This window comes from Leptonychotes weddellii, chromosome 8 (assembly GCF_054177405.1).
Source record: "Leptonychotes weddellii isolate Sample4059 chromosome 8, ASM5417740v2, whole genome shotgun sequence".
Lineage (NCBI taxonomy): Eukaryota > Metazoa > Chordata > Mammalia > Carnivora > Phocidae > Leptonychotes > Leptonychotes weddellii.
Window position 1 is genome coordinate 62,036,095 of NC_138376.1, and position 21,452 is coordinate 62,057,546.

A 21,452-nucleotide genomic window follows, 5' to 3' on the forward strand; every position below is an offset into this window, starting at 1 on the left:
TCAAGTTTCTACTCAGACTTCACTTGAGATATGGAGAATATCTGTATCCTACCAATAATCTCAATGATTTGGAGAGAATTATTCTTTGAGTCTGTTCTCATTGGCCAAAACAGATGTCTTTTCTAGAATATTCTCTAGTTTCACCACTTTGGGTATACCAAACAGAATGTGAAATTTTTACTCAAGGGGTAGAAAATGACTAGGATGATATTTCATACACAGTTCAATTCTGGGATTGGTATTATTTGACAGTTCTAGAAGTAAATTTGAATAAAGAAGAATAACCAGTTTTTATGAGATATATGCCCAATTTAAAAGACTATCCATTTAGGCTTTGTTTTCTAGTTTTAAATTATATACCAATTTTGACAAAGCTTTCTTCCCCAATTTTGAGATGATTCTTAATTTTCAGTTGAAAAACCTCTAAAAATCATTTTATCGCATTTCCCTTAGTTACATATATGTAAATTTATTCCCTCAAAAAAAATTTGAGGAGCAAGAGCCCCTGTTCAGCAACCAACGTTACTTTTAGAGAGTCTATACCTTCCATTAATGTGTATGTGTATTATTTTTCCTTTTTATTCTCCCACAAAATACTCTCATTACTAAAAGCCAATAACAGAAGACTTTAAAGACTCACAGAATATAACTCTCTCTCTCTTTTTTAGTTCAAATTCCTACTTTGAACCTGCTATTTGTGGACTTCCTTTTTATCTATGATTGGGCTCATTTATCTTTAAAAAAACAAACAACTTCCTCTTCATTTCAACAGCTTGTGGACTTAACTGTTCTCTCCCCATAGATACACACAAAAGTATAACACACATTAAGCTTCATTGCAAATTACCATAGCACAGTGCCCCAAATATTTGTTCTACCATTGATATTCATTCAACAGAAATGTCTGGGCAATCTGAAAACTCTGAAATAGCCACTGTCAGCTAGATTAAATATATAAATGTCACTGGGACTTTATACTGTGTACATTAGCAGGGTTTTTTGGCTAGGAAAGTTGCTTCTAGCTCATAGTATAAGATTATATTAATATTCCATGATATTCTTCAATGAGAATATGGATTCTTGCTGTTTTGTTACCTAAACAAGGATGAGAAATATTCTTCTATAAGCAGAACAGAGAGAAGTATGAAAAACTAGCCCAAATAATTAAGACCTAGAGAAATTAGAATTTAAAATCTCTTATATCAGGATATAAGGTAAAAGAATAGTTGGCTCGTGCCATGTAAATCAGACTCAGATATGTACAAATTAAATTATAAAAATTGTTTGTAAAGCAAGCTAGACATTAGAACCCATTCACTCCTACTTACATTAAAATTAATTGATTTAAATAAAAAAAAAAACAGAGAAAGAAGAAAAGGTGCACAAAATACTTTCCCATCACTAAAAAAGTCACAAGATGATGCGGTGGAAAAAATGGGAAGTGTACAGTCAGTAAAACCTATGTAAATGACACTGTCACTTTCATCACTGATTTTTTCCTTTTCTCTCCCATTTTACTAAGATTTCAGGATAGGCAACACAATTGAGCAATTTTAAGCTTGATTTTGGTGAAGTGTTCTAACCTATACTTTTTGTGTACTTCCCTTTTTGGCCCTCAGAGCTGTGCAGCTGAGGCTCAGGTCCCCGATGTTGCACTTGGCAGTAGGCGACAAAACTCTTCCTATTTGTTCCAGGTGTGTTTTAGACCCTGTCTCACCCCCAGGAGCAAATCTCTTGGCTCTGCCACTGACTTCTGACTTTGAATTGGAAGGGAACATTGTCTTTTCCCATAGGCTTTGACCAGCCTCTCTGCACCTACTTCCAGTGTTTTTGGCTTTTTTGGAAACACAAGATCTCAAGTTTCAGCACTGGAAGCACAGGGAGGCTTGCAGCCCTGGAAGTGCTCAACATGGTGGACCAGGCTCCTGTCAGGCTGCTGTCTGATAGGCTTTCAACCCCTCTTTGGGGTCTGTGTAAGAAGAGAGAAAGAGAGACTTCTTAGAACTCTGCAAAATGCCAGAACATTTGATTTCCTATGCCATCTCAACCTTAATTATAACTGCAAAGCCAAAGGCTTATAATCAGTAATCTCATTGAAATTGACAAGGTCATTTCCCTCAAATAGCCATTTAAAACTATGGTATTTCTGTGGCTTGTTAAAAACCTATTGATGAATCTTGAAAACCAGAATTAAGGTTATTGGTTTTGTAAGAGCTTGAAGGTTTTTGTGACCAATTTGAAGCTGCGATGAAGAATACCCAGGCCAGGAGAAAAGCCAGGTAAGCCAGTATTTTTTCCCCAAATAAACAACTGTGTTTTGTGTTAAGTGCCCTGCCTCTTTTCGTATTTGCAGCTTCCAAAGTCCACAGCGACATTACAGTGGAACCCTGGTTCTTCACCATTCAGGAAAATACCAGCTGGCAGTCACTGGTATGAAGTGGATTCAGCAACCAGGAGTGTCATATTTAGCCAGGGTAGTCTGGAGAGGAGAGGACAAACACAGATGAACCACTGTTGCCCCTAAGAAAGATGGCCAAGTGGCGCCTGGGTGGCTCCGTCGGTTAAGCGTCTGCCTTCGGCTCAGGTTATGATTCCAGGGTCCTGGGATGGAGCCTCGCGTTGGGCTCCCTGCTCAGTGCGGAGCCTGCTTCTCCCCCTCCCTCTGCCTGCTTCTCACTCTCCCTCTGCCTGCCGCTCCCCTCTGCTTGTGCTCTCTCTCTGTGTCAAATAAATAAATAAAATCTTCAAAAAAAAAAAAAGATGGCCAAATAGCCAGTCTGAATGACCGATGAAAGGGGAGGGTAGCGGCTGGGCTGTGCTTACCCTTGCCGGCCTCTTGAGAGAAGACTGGACCTCATACCAAACTTCCTACACTACTGAAAGGTGACAAGCGTCCTTTCGTGAGGTCATCACGCATTACTAATCCAGGAATGGATGTTCTGTGCCTGCCGTAGCTGGCCAGGACCGTTCATTACATGAAAAAATAAGACCCGGCCGCCAACTCTTTCAAGGGTAACATGAAAAGCAGGAAATTTAAACATGGCAACTTCCTTGTGCCGACATGACCCACACCCTCATCAGTCCCCTGCCAACCTCATGACCAAAATGCATCCCTTGTGGTGACTGGGGAGGGGCACTGGAAGCTGCATCTGAGTATCTGAGGCCTCTGTGAGGCCACCGCCGCATTTCCTGTTGCGTCCCCTTCTCAGTAAAGTCAGGGTGAGGTAAGCCAGCAGTGTCTTGTGAGTCTGACTGATAACCTGACCCTGAAACGGACGACTGCAGTCTCGCAAATGGCAAACGCTTTGCCTGTAAAAACAGTAATTTCTCATGCAGCTATCATTAAGCACTCTTCGCCCAGCCTCCAGGGAAGTCTGATAGTTGACTTTTACTATCTTTGAGTCTTTGAAATGTTCCCTTTTATGTTATCTATCCCATCCTGGCAATAAGCAATAATCCTAGGCATCTTGGACCAGACTACTCCACACTATGTCCTTGTTGAACTGGGATTTCTCTCTAGAGGTTTTCAGATCAAAAACAAAACAAAACAGGGGCGCCTGGGTGGCTCAGTTGGTTAAGCGACTGCCTTCGGCTCAGGTCATGATCCTGGAGTCCCGGGATCGAGTCCCGCATCGGGCTCCCTGCTCGGCGGGGAGTCTGCTTCTCCCTCTGACCCTCCCCCCTCTCATGTGCTCTCTCTCATTTTCTCTCTCTCAAATAAATAAATAAAATCTTTAAAAAACAAAACAAAACAAAAACAAAATAAAACAAAAAAACCCCCAACTAGTTAAAAAAGTGGCACAGGTAGCAGCAGCTTCAACCCCGGTAGAAATCTGACAGTTTCTCCTAGAGTGATTCATGTTACAGAATCAATTGTCAAACATAATGGTATCTTTCCACAGAAATTCCTTAAAAAATGGGCACAGGCAATACAAGATAAAATTCGCTACATAAGCACATTACTTTTTTAGTAAACAAAAAGAAATGGCTAACTGAAAGTAAGGCATTTAGGAACATCCCAGGAACCACAGGGGTGACTTGTATACGACTGTGATTTTAATACTCATTTAATAAAATCCTAGGAAATAACCTTCTATCAGACAGTGTCTTGTTTTTCAATTTTATGTCTCAAAAGGGAAAGAAAACATGCACTGTGAAATTTACATATCTGTTACTTATAAAGATACAGTCAAACTTAACTTCCACAAAATACCATTTTACTTTAATTTAATTAATTACCAGCTAGTAGGTCTGCCGATGCTGATGAACTAGAAGCAGCCTGAGGTGCAGGTTGGGGTTCAGAAGCACTACTTCCAAATGCATCTACCCATTATCCATTATGCAGCAAAAAAGTAAAAGAATGTAAACAGTAAGTACAGTAAGTAAATTAAGTGTTTTGCCAAGAAATGCATAGACATGACACTGTGTGGTGAGCTTGTCACCTGTGGATAACTGAAATGATTGAGTGAGCTGAATTATGCTCTGACCCGTTTATTCTCTCAAAAAAGAGTTCTAGAATATTTCAGATTAACACCCCTTTGTAAGACAATTCTTTTTTAAAGAATAAAAGTTTTGGACTAAATCCTGACATCTCTTAAAATAGGACCAAGGTTTAAAAAATTTTGCCCGAAGGCAATACAATGGAATTTTCCCATTTAGAACTCTATTAAACTTAGAAAAAAAATTAACAGACTTAATTCAAGCAGCAGCAGCAGCAGCTCCACTTGTACCCATTTATCAGAGTTCAGTGTTTATTTGCCACGAGTTTTGAGCTCTGCATGTCAGAGACTGTGACACCATTGTACCCCTTAGGGCACATACCATGATGCTTCTACATACAGTAGGTAAGGTACTCAGTGTGGTTTAACTTGCTAAGAATGGCATTTGAGCCCGGGGCATACACATTTGTGGATGTTCATGAAGAAATCACTTCAAATCTGTACGTTTCCCTATAAGTTTACTGCTACTAAATGACTTTAAATGCATCACCCTAATGAGTAGTGCAAGAGTTAGTTCAGTACATCTCCCTGCCGTCAGATAACATATAAAGGAAGGGGAAAATACATTTAAACCAGTGAAACATCTCCTAGTTCTCTGGGAAGATTTTAAAACATTAAGCTCAATAAACCCTACGGAATAATGTATGGCTGTACGGCTTATGTTTTCAGTTTCGACTGGCTTGTTTTCAATTCTAAATTATCTAGTTAACGTTTATATTGGTTTTAAGAACTTAGAAATGCTGATTTAGCCAATAGATCAGGTTCACCAAGGAAGAACAGTAGAAGGAAATTCCAACCAGCTGATTCTACATTAGGATGAACAGAAAGTTAAAGACACAAAGACTTCGAATGAAAAATGATCTGGTTCTGTTAGGCCATGCACTGAAAATTGTGATGAACTGATGAGGATGAAGATGATGATGGCAAAGCAATGGGAAAGATCTTAAAAACTTAAGTTTACAGCTAAGAGATGGAAATAACTTCAGAGTCAAAAGAAAGAATGATGGAATATAATGAAAGAGAAGATGTAGAAATTGAGGGAGGAAAAAAATAAAGATTGTTTACGTGTTGAAGGAGGAGAGGTACGCACCCCCAAAAAGGTCTATCACGCCTGAAGAGTCCACCTTTGCTGGAGAGGCAGTGGTTGCAGGAGACGGTACTGCAAATGCATCCACTGCAGTGAAGCACACAACAGGAAGAATCACACGTCACCCAAGGGAAAATAAAGCCACGCATGAGCCTTGACAGATGGCTTCCTGGGATTTCGTGTTTAACAGCGGGCAGTAAGATCGCAGACAGTCTTAACAGTTAAGACAAAGCAAATGGATTTAAAAATATACACTTTCCCAAAGAAAATAACATTTGACTTCTTGAACTCAGAGGTTTTAGCGCGGGTGGGTGGGGGGAGTTGTCTCTTTTCACCAGCATTAGATTGGAAATTATGAACCTCATCGGTTGGTGATGGGCCAAAATGAGATTTTTTTTTTTTCTTTTCCAAGTGAATTTTGAGTTTAAAAGAAGTCCAGACAAACCTGCACGTCTTCGTGTCCGCCTCTCCACACACAACCCCCACCAGACATCTCAGAAGGCTTGGCCTTGGCAGAAGCACTCACCGGATAAGAGGTCAGCAGTGAGAGAGCTCTCAGGCACAGGAGAGGCCCCTTGTGGTGGAGAGGAGAAAGCGTCTTCCCAAAGTGAAACAAACCAAAACCAAGCAGAGGTCAGTAGAAAGCGGAAATCAAAGTTCAATATCTAACAAATGCATTACCACAGGGGAGCATCAAGAGTTCAGTCATCAAAACATCGGGGAGGGGGGAACTAATGTTCAAAAAAAAAAGGGTGGCTTTGGTTTTACCTGTACCAAACAGGTCTATGCTAGGAGCAGCATCCGGCTTAGGCGCCGCGGCGACTTCCGGAGGGGCCTCAAACAAATCTAAGACCAAGAACACACATGCCTTTACTCTACTGGACAGACCAGCCTGGCACAGCATCACCTCCCAGTTGTGCATCAGCACGGGGTCATGCAGTAACGGGTGTGTGTGCAGGGCATCTCGGGTACCAGAGTTCGGTCCACCCGAGGGAGAGTTCAACAACAACGAAACATTACCACCAAAGATATCTAGAGCAGGAGGAGCGGCGGTGGCGGTGGCTGAGGTGGTGGCGGGGGCGGCGGTGGCCGCGGTGGCAGCTGCGACAGCGGGAGCAGGAGAAGGAGCAGTGGCGGGAACCGGAGGGGCTGTGCTAGCTGTAGGGGTAACTACAGGAACACTGGTCTCAGGTGGCTTCATTGCAAAGAGGTCCAGCTCGGGTGCAGCCTCTGCACTACCTTCAGACGGGGCAAAGGGGTCTTTTGGAAAAGGAAGGTGGAGACACACATATAGCATCAGTAAGGAAGGAGACGAGAGAGAGAGAGAGAGAGAGAGAGAGAGAGGCATCATAACTATGGGTAAGAGGCACCTTATGCAGATATTCACACACTAGCTAGGCATTAGGCTGCCTGGACTGAACTACTATCCTATTAGCAACGGTCAGTGATTAGGATGTTTTTATAAAAAAAAAAAAAGAAAATTTAGTAGGTAACACAAGTTAAAAAACTAAAACGCTTCAATGTAAGATGAGCCTACGGTCTAGGATTAGAGATTGTTCTTCAAATCCTCAATCTGGGCAATTTGGTAGCTTTGAAAATTCACTAAAACATGCCTATATAGTAGAACTCAGTGCTACAGAAGAGTACAATCCAGCAGGAGGGGACCAAAAAAACATTAAGAGAGCATACTTGCACTGACAAAAATTGTCAATCTTGAGAAATTGTCAATTTTGATGAGTATGCATTTGGTCGTCTTAATGTTTTAAGTGCCGGCGCTACTGATTCAGTTACGATGAATGATCCTTTATACTCAGAAGAAATTAAAGTCAGGAGAACATATGGCCACATCTCACTACGGGAGTTTCACATTGGGACAGAGAAAACAACAGACTTGCTCGCGACTATCGACCCACCATTTCCTGAGCATGCATCAAGTGCGGCGGCTACGGGGGCCGGGGTCGCTGGCGCTGCGGCCCCTTCGGATGCTGCAGGGGCCTCCCCGGGAGAAGCTGCAAAGGCATCTTGGGTGCGGTTTTTAAAACAACACAAATTAAAGGAATAAAAAGAGAAGAAAATATAGTAAAAGAACCAAGTTAAATTGCAGAAAAGGCTCCCTTATACAACATGAATTTCTTCAAATGCATTCTTACGGCCCATGCACTGTTGGCGGTCACAAAATCGTGATTCTTTGCGCTCCTTCATGTTAGTTACATGCAAGTGGTACAGCGTTCATACTGCTGAGGCCTGTTAGGATCCATCAGGTAACACGATTCCCATTGTATAAGGGCTCGGAGAAGCATGTTTTATGTAACATTAGAAATTAATGGATGTGAAAATTAAAACACAAAAAATAACTTTATTAAGTGATTTAAGACATTAATCTTTCATGGCCGGTGAGCACTTATTCACTATGTTACTATGATGTCTCTTTGACTGGTGGTTTCTACCAAACACAGATGTCTTCTTTAATGGCAATAAAATTAAACATACGATGGTAATGTAAACAAATAATTATAGTTTAAAAAAGTTTTATGGTCTAGTACAGGCATAAACACTGTTAACATGAAAGGTTTACTAAGTATTCATAAGAAAGTTAAGTCTTTGTTATTCTTGAAAAACATTTTCAGATACAACTAAGGATTTAAGGAAATAGATAACAAAACTAGGGGATGACACTATAATGCCTTTATTTCAACTTAAATTTATCGTTGTTTTAAAATATTGTATTCCTCTCATTATTTAGAAAATGATCTATTTTCAACAAACTAAAAACATAGTTTCATGCTTTAAGACTGTAAGCGTATCACTATTTATAGCAGAAAATCCGTTAACATACAGGCAGCCCCAGTTTATAAATGCCCAATATATAAATGGCTGATGTGTACAAACAGCACCCAATGTGTTTCTGTCAGTAAACCATGTTAATTTGGTAAAAAAAATCCTGGAGTCTTCAAAGAGATTCGATAGCTCGAAAGTACAAAAGAATGAAGCTATCATTAGCATGATTTGCTGAGAAGAAATTCCTGGAAATATCCACCTAGAATCTGCCACTTACCTGCTAGACTTCTCATCCTAAAATACTGCCTTCCACAATATCTACAAGTGTCCCCTAGAACACTGTTCCTCTGGCTGTTAAGGATTTATCATATATGCTTGTGAAATGCTACACAGTATATCCCTTTTCTTGGAGATTTACGTAGTATACATTAGGCTCTAGGAAGTCCTATAGTGAAGGCACTTGTCTCTGAGTTTAACCCAGCATGTTTGAAACTGATCTTAGTATGAAACAGACTTTCCTGCTTTCCTGTCCTGAGGCCCGGCATTAAGTGGAACAACAAACAATAAATTGGTCACTTGGGGTGAAAGGCCCTTTACAAGAACACAAATATCCTAAGGACGTCACGTACCACATGGAGCATTGGGTGTTATACGAAAACAATGGATCGTGGATCGCCACATCAAAAACTAATGATGTATGGTGACTAACATAACATAATAAAATTAAAAAAAAAAAAGAACACAAATATCCTTAGAAGACACAATGAGACAATCAGTTATTCATATCTTACAGACTTATTTGATCTGCTTGCTTCCCTCAGCTACACAAGGATGAATATGTTTTCGGAGCAAGGGTCTGTCAGGGGGGAGGCCAAATAATACTGGAGTGTGGCTAGGCCAGGCTTGCTTCCCCAGATGCAATGCTAAGGCCACTGTAATAGAGGGCTTAGAGCAATATGAAAACCCTAAGAACCAGGGCAGAACACAAGAGAGTGTAAGAGGAGGTTGGCAGCGCTGAAAGTATTTTGCCACAAGTCAGGTCTGTTTTCTTTCTTTTTATTCCCATAAAACCTTGAACCAAGGCTAATAATACTAGAACTAGTAAAAATGGTAATAGCAGTCACTAGTGAGTATGCACCACTGTGTAAATACTTTATGGACATTATTAAATTTAATTCCTGTAACTATCTCACAATATAGGTTCTATTATCTCCACTTTGTAGATAAGAACAGAAGCTTGGGGCGTCTGAGTGACTTGACCAAGGTCACCAAACAGGCAAATGGTGGTGTCAGGATTTGGTCGTAAATTGACGGAGGTTTGTGTGTTTAGCTATTACGCTGCACCGTCAAGAGCCATGTCACACTCTACTGTTTCGTCTTTGTTGGATGGAATAAACACCAGTTATATCAGTGTTGGGGTCAAGTAAATATCCATGGGCTGGCCTCTTCAATTACCTACCAATTTTCACCTACATGTAAGTAGGTGAAACCCATATTTGTAACCATGTCCTCAGAAGAGGTTTTTTCCTTCCCTGTCATCTCCTTTTAATGCTTCTCCTGTTACTTAAAACTAAACATTACAAACTCCTCTAGTCCCATCAGAACTTCTCTTAAAGGGCACCTGGGTGGCTCAGTCATTAAGCGTCTGCCTTCAGCTCCAGTCATGATCCCAGGGTCCTGGGATTGAGCCCAGCATCAGGCTCCCTGCTTGGCGGAAAGCCTGCTTCTCCCTCTCCCACTCCCCCTGCTTGTGTTCCCTTTCTCACTGTGTCTCTCTCTGTCAAATAAACAAATAAAAATCTTTAAAAAAAAAAAAAAAAGAACTTCTCTTAAGGACAGGAGGCCAGCTGCTCCAGGTCCTGTCTGATAAGTCTTCCAGGCCAGGAGGGAGAGATTTGCATGAGCAAGGCTGCAGCCGAACCCAGCCCCAGCCACTGGCTGACTAGCCAGGAAGGAGACCCTGAATGAGAACAGTCCAGCAGAGCTCAGTTGGCTCCAGAGCTGTGAGAGGTAATAGAATTTTTTTGTTGTAAATAAAACAAAACTTGTTCTACTACCTAGCTTTCTTTATCAATGGCAGCATTATCCTTCCAGTTCTGAAAACTCAAGCTCTTTCCAATCAAGTTCTCTTTCCCTTGTTACCCATTTGCAGTTCATTTTTACATTCTGCTTATTTTCAAACAGTCCTATTTCCTGGAAATGCATGTTCCTGCTGTTCTACAATTATGTACCCAGTCCAGACCTTCCCCAGCAAAATCATCTCCCTGATACCGCCGCTATAGACCAGCCTTTTTTTCCTTCTAGCAATCTAGGAAGAATTTTCTCTTAATTTTTTTAGCATGTGACTACCTTTCTAAAAATTTCATTTGAAAATTTTTTTGTTTCATTTTTATTTCATTTGAAATTTACTTAGCTGTAATTTTCCCCACCTGAACTCTCCCCATGTTCTCCAGTCACATGAGCCATCTTTAAATCACATACTTGGCACAAAGGTTTCAATCATTGTCAACAGCCTGGAAGTCACCATTCCAGTCTTCCCCAAAGGTCCCAGGTTATAAGACTCTTACATGAAATCTATTTTTAAGTGCTTGTATTTAAGTTCTGGTTTTAAGGAAGGTTGATTAACTTAGTTTGTCAACAAACTCGTGCAAATGAAAGCAGGCTTGCGAGCTAAGTTCTCTGGTTTTCCAGCCACTTGGTTTCATGCCCATAGACTACATCCTCATGAGGGCTTGTTCACGTACTGACACAGGTGATTGAAAGGGTACCCTGGCAAAAGTGTAGAGGAATTAGTATCAATTTAGCATTCCCGTGCTTAGAAAAACCCTGTGTTGTCACAGACTAATGTGTTGCTGTGAGCAAAGTTTTCAAGTGAAAAATAGAATATTTTAAACAAGTTTGTCTTTTATCAGTATCTGTAAATTTTACTGATTTTTTAAAAGCACAATACTACCTTGCAGTCCTGTTCTGCATGACCACAGAAAGCAGATTTTTTTCTTAAAAGTTCACTTTAAAAAATAAAGCATTTAGTAAGTATAATGTTTCTGAAAAAAAATTTTTAATGACTTAACACTGAAATAACTAAAATGTTAGGTGGATTGTCAATCTGGATATTTAAAACTGATAACATTTCCTATTTTTCAAATTTGAAATGAGAATGCATAGAAAATTTCAATGTTTTAATATTTCATACTCATGAAATTAATTAGCTACTTTTCAGAAATTAAAGCTCTTTAACTTACTTCTAAAGATATCTATTTAATACTGCTGTACAAGCTAGATAAAACCTCAAAAGCACGTTTTAAAGTCGTGTAAACAAAATATCTGGTGCCCTTGTGTATTTAAGAGTTCTATCACTTACCCATTTTAGTGATACAGAATAAGAAAAAAAATGGCCACACAACATGACCCATCTCTAAATAATTCGTTGTAAATCAATAAAGAGCATGAAAGAAATTAGGGAATATCCTTGAAAGCTACATAACAGTGACACGTATAGGCTCCTGACCATAAATGATAAGAGATTTTATAGCTGTCAGAGGTCAGGAGACAGGTTGTGGGACTATCCAGATCAATAAAAATGATTGTGATGAGATTTACAGATGTACTCACTAAACCTACAGCCAAATGTCTAGAAAGGATACTGGTAAAATCCCAAGGAGGGCTCCATTTTTTGGCATTAAGTTAGATGGCTTTCTGAAGCATTAGTCTTTTAAATCTGTATTTCAGGTTAGAAAAAGCCATGACAATATTTACAAATGCACAGATTTTTCTGCTTGAGGAATACAGAAAAATCAGTAATAAGTGATCAAGGATGGCACAAAGACTGTATCAAAGCAATATATTAGGCTTTATTATTCTAGAGAGCCATGAGGGAAGCAAGCTGGAGTTGAATGATTTCTTAAAGGCAATTAAGCTCCTTACAAATGGACTGAAAAACAAAAATCTAAACAGCTAAAGATGTAGAAATGTTCAAGCACACAAGAGTTATCCATCGTGTCCATATCTTCCTTGACGTTTTTCTGTCAACATAAGCCTATGAGAAACCACTCATACCCAATACCAATTGTGGGGGGCGTAGGAGGGGGTGAAGAAGTTGATTTTATAAATTTAAGCTAAAAATTTAATTTTTGGTCTCAGAAGTTATAGAGGTGTACCTGAAAAACTAACTTTTGCTAGTGGTTGACTATTTTTAATTAAATATTCAAGAGCCTTCCCCTACTTTTTAAAAAAATGGTTTCTCCTGTAATAGGAACGGCAGCATGGCAAGACGGCAGCAACTTCCTCGTGTGAAACACTGGGCGCAGTGCTGTGTCCAGTTGAGTGCTCCTTGTCTTGGTGCCGGCCAGCCTCAGCGACTGGGCCATGGCGGGGAGCACAGCCCATGTGGCAGTGTGCAAGCGTACCTTCCCTGGGGAATGTACTGACTCCACCAGAGCCTGCCAAACCTCTCCTGCTCTCCCTGTCACTCGCCTCCTCCAATTTCTTTACCATTTTCTCAAAATGCCCTGGGAAAGATGTTATATGGTAATGAAGAAACACAAAACTATGATGACTATAACACCATTCGATGTATGTATTTGACATCAGCACTTCTCCAGGTGTGGACATCAGCACCACTCAGATGGGAATGTGTAAATGGCTGCAGACGGTTCCTCAGGTCCGGGCATATTATGCTGCCAGAGTCTAGATACCTGACTCAAGCTCACAGCTGTAAATCAACTCTGTCAGAATTTACATTTGCACGTAAAGTATATTTTCAGGCAATCATTTCAAAGCCTGACCTAAACCTGTTTTCCATCAGCATTTTGAGTGTTGGTATCAGATGATCTCTCTAAGTTCCAAAGCCAAAGATGCTCCAAGTTTTTGCTTGTACAGAACAAGCTTACAGTTACAAAAATGGGCATATCCCTAAACTCTCTTCAGAGACTTCCAAATCTGAACTACTCTTAGATGATTTTTTGTCTTACATCTTAAAAAATAACTTAAGCCAGGACATCCCCTTCCATATTCTCCAAGTACTATTCATTCAGCTAGTGTGAATGTGGTCAAAAAGTCACACCTAAATATGATAGAGAGGTCTGGTACCACCTTCATATAGATACTGCTGGGCAGGAGCATATAGGGGACAAGAGTTCTAACAGCAACTTAAATCCTCACTTTTAAAAAATGGAAAAATCAAGTGGGCCTAAAGCATTGCAACCTTTGCGCTAAAACCACTAAAATTAAGTGAAGATAAAGTTGATGAAGTTAGCGAAGATAAATACATATGAATAAACATGTAAAAAGTAGTGGAACACTCTGACGTGCTGTTATATAATGTAAACATTTTTAAGTACCTTAACTCTAAGGTAATTTTAGCAAACCTGGCAGGAAAAAGACAAAACCGTGATGTGACCGACTAACCTCCAAAGAGATCCACGTCAGCAGTGACAGCAGTGACAGTTGTAGTGGTTGAGGCAGAGGCTGAAGCAGTTGCAGTTTCAGAAGCTGTAGTAGGAGGGCTAGGTTCTGGTGCAAAGGGATCTGAAACTTGTGCTTCAGAGGGAACAGAGGAAAGTGTAGCCAGAGAATCTACGTTGCACCACAGACAGAGAACCAACAGGAGAGAAGAGGAGGAAAAGGACAGAAGATATACCAGACTCCAAATGACCAAATAAGGACAGTTATTAAGAAATGGAGGTCTCTCAAAACAGAAGTTTAAAATAAAGCTTTACTCACCCTCTCCCAAAAGGTCTACCGATGTCCATTATGTGTCAGCGTATGAAGAAATAAGAAAGAAAGCTGAAACATGCAGCCACACCAATGTCCAAGCAGGGCGAGGTACTAACTGAAGACATTTTAGCTGTATGCACCTTTCTGGACCATTTATAATCACGAAATAGTGTATTGCCTATTATTATCATGGAATGTTTGAGCTGGAAGGGACCGTAGGGATCGTAGGGACCGTAGACCAAGCTTCCAATTTTATAAATGGGAAAACGGAGGGCAAGCAAGGTCAAGAGACTTACCTGAAGTCAGCTCTAAATAACTTTGACAAACTCTATTTCTTACCAGATTTACTATTTCATCTGCTTTGATGCATTTCACTACACGATAAATATCAATTCTAAGGAAACTGTAGTCAATGAAACTTTATTAATCCTCTATTTGATGTGTCACTTCAGTCCAGAATACCACAGAATAAATACAGGCTTTCTGATAGCTGTAGTTTGATTGTAGAACATACCAAACACAGTCAAAGAACAGTCGAAGTTTAGGGGCTAGAAAAAAATAACCCTCACCTCCACGATTTTTGTCTTCATAAATTTCACATTATTGGATGTTTTTCAATTCTATATATAATCTTTCCATTTATAAACATTATGTGACAACATAATGAGAATTATTTTTAAGATGAACGAGACAAGACTGTGTAGCATCCAAACTTTTCAGGCCTTCTGAGGTCTGCATTCCTTTTGGAGGTGCATACTTAGTGTTCAACAGTGGGATTACAGTTGGCATCCTAAATAAAAAGCCCAGGAAGGGTAATTCTTAACTATACTATAACTTTAGGTTAAACATTTAGAGAGTCCAATAGCATTCTTGTATTCCCAATCATGTGATATAACCCAGGGCTCATATTTGAATTCATGAATTTACTGGAAAGTTATTTTAATCATGAAGAAATTTTATCAGAACTCATTAGGGAGCTATTTTCTTAAGAGCCTTAGAAACAATATGAGAACTAAGTAAACTAAAAGTTCTAGAGGACATTTAAAAAACTGAGAAACATAAATTTGACATTAAAAATAATCATATTCGGGCGCCTGGGTGGCTCAGTTGGTTAAGCGACTGCCTTCGGCTCAGGTCATGGTCCCGGAGTCCTGGGATCGAGTCCCACATCGGGCTCCCGGCTCAGCGGGGAGCCTGCTTCTCCCTCTGACCCTCTCCCCTCTCATGCTGTTTCTCTCTCTCTCTCTCTCAAATAAATAAATAAATAAATAAAATCTTTAAAAAAAAATAAATAATCATATTCATTTAACTATGCAATTTGCAAACCCAATAAATATTAGATAAAGCACTCTACAGACACACTAAGGTAATCAAAGCCCTTCTAACCAAATCTTTTATATTTCATAACAGCATTAACAAACTATAGCACACAGGGTACTTCACATTAGAAACAGTTTTTTAATTTTAGAACATATGCATAATTAACAATAGGCAAAAAGGAGCTATGTTGATTTGGGGCTGTAAGCTGAACAGGTAGGCCCCAAATCCTGAGAAACAGAAGGTACTTCCAATAATTCCTCAAACCAACACTATCAGGCCCAATACAACTGTTACTCTATACTCATACGTCCCAAAATATTAATTAGAAACCAAACTGGGTCATCAGAAGCCAGACAGACTTGGTTTCTCTATTCTCCTGGCATTGGTGGGACTCTCTCTAGTCTTGCTTTATAACAGCGAGTTCAAGAAACAATGTGATAGCAGAAGAGCTAAGAGCCATGTGATTTAATAGTTTCCAGACTTGCTACTGTCTATGCCAGGGAATGGGCAATTTATTTCGTACATTTGGTAAGTGAGAAAGGAGAAGACTATTCACGTGTATTGGAAAGAGAGAGAAATAGAAATATTTTTAAAAAGTATAAAAGATTAAAATACTAGTTCCATGTTTTTGACTAGTGTTTTATTCAGATTGAGGGTTATAAGACTTGTTGCAATATGATGAAAGATGGAAAGTAAAATTTCCTAGGGAAATGTATGACGACTAAACATAGTGGTGCATAACTGATGCTGAAAACTTTTGCTACAGGTGTCAATCTCTAAAATCTTAATTTTCTGGATGAAATATAATTTATGTTACTTATTTCTTGCTTTATGCAAAATTTTCCCTAGTATAAAAGAAAGCCCTACTTTATGATGATGGGAACAGTTATTCTCAAAGCTACCAGTGTTTATAAAAGATTAAACTATACAAACTGCTCTTCCCCATAACCCACAGCAGCAGAGTTCAATTCACTGGCAAGTAGTACATAATCAGAGTTATTTTTTTGTGTTATGGAAATTGCTAGAAAATACTCATTGTAACTGAGGAAACAAAACTACAACTAAATTAATAAGGAAATCTATATTTTACAGTGATATGAGGCTAAACTTCCTAGGTTATTATAAAGGTTGAATGTGTTAATATATTTAAGTGCTCACTCTTACCTGGAGCATATCAAATGCTTGCTAATAAAAATAGCAAGAGCTAACATTTAAGTCAAGTTATAATTTTCATTACAGAACTATGACTTTCAAAGCTTCTATACATCTTTCTGGATGTATGTGTGTGTACACATGCATGTTTCCAAAATAGCCCATAGATATGCCCCCAGATTTAATTGACAAGCAAATGGTAATATGTCACTAAAATTGTTTGTACTGTGGGTAATATTCCCCATGGAAACTATTAAAGTCATATGATTGCATAATAAGAGTGAGCCTTCAAATGGATGTTGGTAATTACTTTCTATTAGGTCTCTTAATTCTAATAAAAACCCTAATTAGGTCAACTAATAAAACCCTAATAGGAATTCTATATTTCTCAGAAAAGAGAAATTTCACTTCAAGCATTTATAAGAAGAAATGATCTGTTTCCCACTTCTAAGATACACAGAAAGACAACACACATACTCACTTGTTTCTGCTGAGAGGAATTTATTATGAAGAGAAAAACACTCTCATTATGGGGCCAATGGCAGGGATTAAAAAAACGCTCTGTCATCTTTCAGTCAAACATGTTCATTATCAGCCCACAGAATGCAAATCTTATATGGCATTATTTAACTTAGGTTTACTAAAATATGAATTCGCTAAAACATGGTTGTCTTATGCCAACAGGAAAAGTACTATCATTTACAGTATGTACCTTAAAATGGTAATATTTATCAGTACCCATTCATAAACACCTGAATTCATAAACACCTGAAATGGCCTTGGTTGTTGGAAAATGAATCCTCTTACTAGCATTATGGTCAGATAAGAATATCTAAATAAGTCTACAGAGTTTTAAGGTTTATAGTTTATTGTCTGGTTATACAAAATTAAAATGTGTTTCAATAATAGAAGTGGCATGAATTTATCAAACAAGATCGAGAAAGTGATTTTATTTATTTTTGCTCAAATGACCAAAACATATTTGTTATAACTTAGCATCACGTTCAACCCCTACCGGGTATCTATAGGATAAATGCAAACTGAAGGTAGTGAATATTTCTCGATTTCATATTATACAACTTTACTTCAATTTCTTAAGGCTTATAAATTTTACTATTCTGCTTAGGAATTAGAGAATTTATTAGTATTTTTTCTTTCTAGCTGACCTTCTACTACCATGAAATAGTACAGTTATAGATATATTCTTGAGACAGAAGACTAATGATGTCTAATGATCAAAAAGTGACCATCAGGCCCTGAGCCAAGGTGCTGCTAGCCTATCAGGTGCTTTATTTCTTTTTCTTGCCTAATTGCTCTGGCTAAGACTTCCAGCACTATGTTGAATAGAAGTGGAGAGTGGGCATCCTTGTGTTGTCCCTAATCTTAAGAGAAAAAGGTTTCAGCTTTTCACCATTGAGTATGATGTTAGCTGTGGGCTCATCATATATGGCCTTTATAATGTTAAGGTACACTCCTTCTACTTATAATTTGCCAAGAATTTTTATCATGAAAGGATGGTGAAATCTGTTAGATGATTTTTCTGCATCTATTGAGATCATATGATTTTTTCTTAAAGTAGACTCCATGCCCAGCGTGGATCCCAACACAGGGCTTGAACTCATGACCCTGAGATCAAGACCTGAGCTAAGATCAAGAGTTGGATGCTTAACCAACTGAGCCACCCAGGCACAATGAGATCATATGATTTTTATCCTTCATTCTGTAATATCATATATCATGTTTACTGATTTGCATATATTGTATATATTGAACCATATATTGATAAATCCCACTTGATTATGGTGTATGATCCTTTTAATCGGTTACTGAATTTGGTTTGCTAATACTTGGCAAAGCATTTTTGTGTTTTTGTTCATCAAGGTTATTGGTCTGTAATTTCCTTTTCTTGCAGGTCCCTATCTGGCTTTGGTCTGAGGGTAATACTGGTCTCAAAAAATGAGTTTGGAAGTGTTTTCTCCTTTTCAATTTTTTGGAAGAATTAGAGAAGGACTGGCATTAATTCTTATTTAAATGTTTAGATAGAATTCATTTGTGAAGCTATCTGGTCATGGGTTTTTCTTTGTTGGGAGTTTTCGATTCATGTCTCAATTTCCTTACTCATTATGGGTCTGTTCAGATTTTCTATTTCTTCATGGTTCTGTCTCAGTTTTATGTTTCTAGGTATTTATTAATTTTTCTGGATTATCAATATGATGGCATATAATCGTTCATAGTAGTCTCTTATGGCCCTTTGTATTTTTATAATATCAGGTGTAATGTTTCCTCTGTCATCTATAATTTTATTTGAGTTCTTGCTCTTCTTTTCTTGTTTAGTCTAGCTAAAGGTTTGTCATTTTGTTTATTCAAAAAACCAATTCTTAGTTTCACTGATCTTTTCTATTGTCTCTCCAGTTTCTACTTCATTTATTTCTGGTCTAATTTTTCTTATTTTCTTCCTTCTGCTAATGTTGGGATTTGTTTGTTCTTTTTCTAGTTCCTTGAGGTATAAAGCTAGCTTGCTTATTTGAGATCTTTCTTCTTAATGTAGGCCTTTACCACTATAAACTTCCCTCTTAGAGTTGCTTTTGCAGCATCCTGTAGGTTTTGGTATGTTATGTTTCCATTTTCATGTGTTTCTTTTTTTTATTAAGATTTTATTTCTTTATTGGGGGAGAGAAAGAGAGAGCACAAGTAGGGGGGAGTGGCAGGCAGAGGGAGAAGGAGAAGCAGACTTTCCATTGAGCAGGGAGCCTGATGCAGGGCTCAATCCCAGGCCTCAGAGGCGACACTTAACTGACTGAGCCACTCAGGTGTCCCCATTTTCATCTGTTTCAAGATACTTTCTGATTTCATTTCAATTTCTTCTTTGACCCATTGGTTGGTCAGGAGTATGTTGTTTAATCTCCACATATTTGTGAATGTTCCAATTTTCCTTTTGTTACTGATTTCTAGTTTCATACCACTGAGATTAGAAATGATACTTGCTATGACTTCAATCTTCTTTAATTTGCTAAGATTTGTTTAGTGCCCTAACTTACAATCTATCCTGGAGAGTGTTCCATGTGTGCTTGAGAAGAATGTATATTCTTCTGTGTTAAATGGAATGTTCTGTATATGTCTGTTGGGCCCATTTAGAATAAAGTTATCAAGTCCACTGTTTCCTTATTGATTTTCTGCCTGGATTATCTATCCATTGTTGAAAGTGGCATAAAAAAGTCCTCTACTGTTATTGTGTGGTTATTTCTCCCCTTGGTTCTGTTAATATCTGTTTTATATATTTAGGTGTCCCAATGTTTAGTGTATATACTTATTTATAATTGTTATTTCATCTTGATGGGTTAATCTTTTTATCATTATATAATATAGTGACCTTCTCTGTGTCTTGGATAGATTTTGACCAAAAATCTATTTTGTCTGATAAAAGTATAGCCAATCCTGCTCTCTTTTGATTGCCATTTGCATGGAGTATCTTTTTTCTATCCTTTCACTTTACCTATGTGTGTCCTGAAAGTTAAAGTGAGTCTCATAGGCAGCATATTGTTGGATCTTGTGTTTTTGTTTTTTTTTAATATTCATTGAACCACTCTGTGTCTTCTGATTTGGGGAATTTAATACATTTATATTTAAAGTAATTATTGATGAGTAAGGACTTATTATTGCCATTTTGTTTACTGTTGATTTTCCTTAGTGGTATGTTTTGATTCCTTTCTCTTTATCTTTTGAGTATCTAGTAAAAGTGTTTTCTTTGTATTTATCATGAGTCTTATATAAAACAGCTTATAGTTATAACAGTACATTTTAAGCTAAGAACTTAACTTCAATCATATATCAAAAGTCTACACTTTTACTCCTCCTCCTCACCCCTGACATTCTATGCTTTGATGTCACAAGTTTTACATATCGTGTTTATACTAACAAATTATGGTAGCTTTAGTTATTTTGAATTCTTTTGTCTTTTAACTTTTATACTAGAGTTAAACGTGATTTACTTACCACCACCACAGTATTAGAGTATTCTGAATTTGGCAATATATTTACCTTTACCAGTGAGCTTTATTCTTTCATATGTTTTCATGTTGGTACTTAACATACTTTTGCTTTAATTTGAAGAACTCCCTTTAGCATTTCTTACAAGGCATGTCTAGTGGTGATGAACTTCTTTAGCTTTTATTTGTGGAGGAATATCTTCATCTTTCCATTTCTGAAGGACAACTTTGCTGGGTACAGTACTTGTGGTTGAAGTTTTGGGTTTTTTTTTTTCCCTTTCTGCACTGTGAGTATATCATCCTACTTACTCCTGACATGCAAGGCTTCTGCTGAGAAATGTGCTGATAGCCTTATCAGGGTTCTTTTCTATATGACAAGTGGCTTTTCTCTTGCTGTTCTCAAGATCTTCTTTTTGTCTTTGACTTTTGTCAATTTGATTATACCGTGTCTTCTTTGGGTCGATCTTGCTTGGGGACTTCTGAATTTCATGAATATGAATGTCCATATCCATGTCTGTATAATTTGGGAAGTGTTCAGTCACTATTTCTTTAAATAAGCTTTCTGCCCTTCTTTTTCTGTCTTCTCCTTCTGGGATTCCCTTGATGCATATATTCATTCATTTGATAGCATCCACAGGTCCCATGTGTTTCTTTTTCCTTTTTGTTCCCCTAACTGGTATCTTCTAATGATGTATCTTTGAGTTTGCTGATTCTTTATTCTGTCTGATTAAGTCTGCTGTTGAAGCTCTCTATTGAATTTTCAGTTCAGTCATTATATTCTACAGCTCTAGGATTTCTGTTTAGTTCTTCCTTATGGCCTCTATCTCTTTATTAAATTTCTCATTTTGTTCACGTACTGTTTTCTTGACTTTGTTTTGTTGTCTATTTCTGTTCTCTTGCATCTCACTGAGCTTC

At 38.2% G+C, this 21,452-nt stretch overlaps 1 protein-coding gene across 1 annotated transcript in view; it reads right to left on the minus strand.

The window, feature by feature from the left end:
- SNAP91 (synaptosome associated protein 91) overlaps positions 1–21,452 on the minus strand; it is a 140,794-nt gene that overhangs the window by 31,064 nt on the left and 88,278 nt on the right. The window contains exons 14-21 of the mRNA XM_081828599.1: positions 14,086–14,100; positions 13,771–13,938; positions 7,500–7,607; positions 6,607–6,846; positions 6,355–6,432; positions 6,113–6,184; positions 5,590–5,673; positions 4,240–4,323 (exon numbers count right to left, since the gene is read on the minus strand). Coding sequence (XP_081684725.1) covers positions 4,240–4,323; positions 5,590–5,673; positions 6,113–6,184; positions 6,355–6,432; positions 6,607–6,846; positions 7,500–7,607; positions 13,771–13,938; positions 14,086–14,100 — 849 coding nt within the window. The remainder of the gene's footprint in view (positions 1–4,239; positions 4,324–5,589; positions 5,674–6,112; positions 6,185–6,354; positions 6,433–6,606; positions 6,847–7,499; positions 7,608–13,770; positions 13,939–14,085; positions 14,101–21,452) is intronic.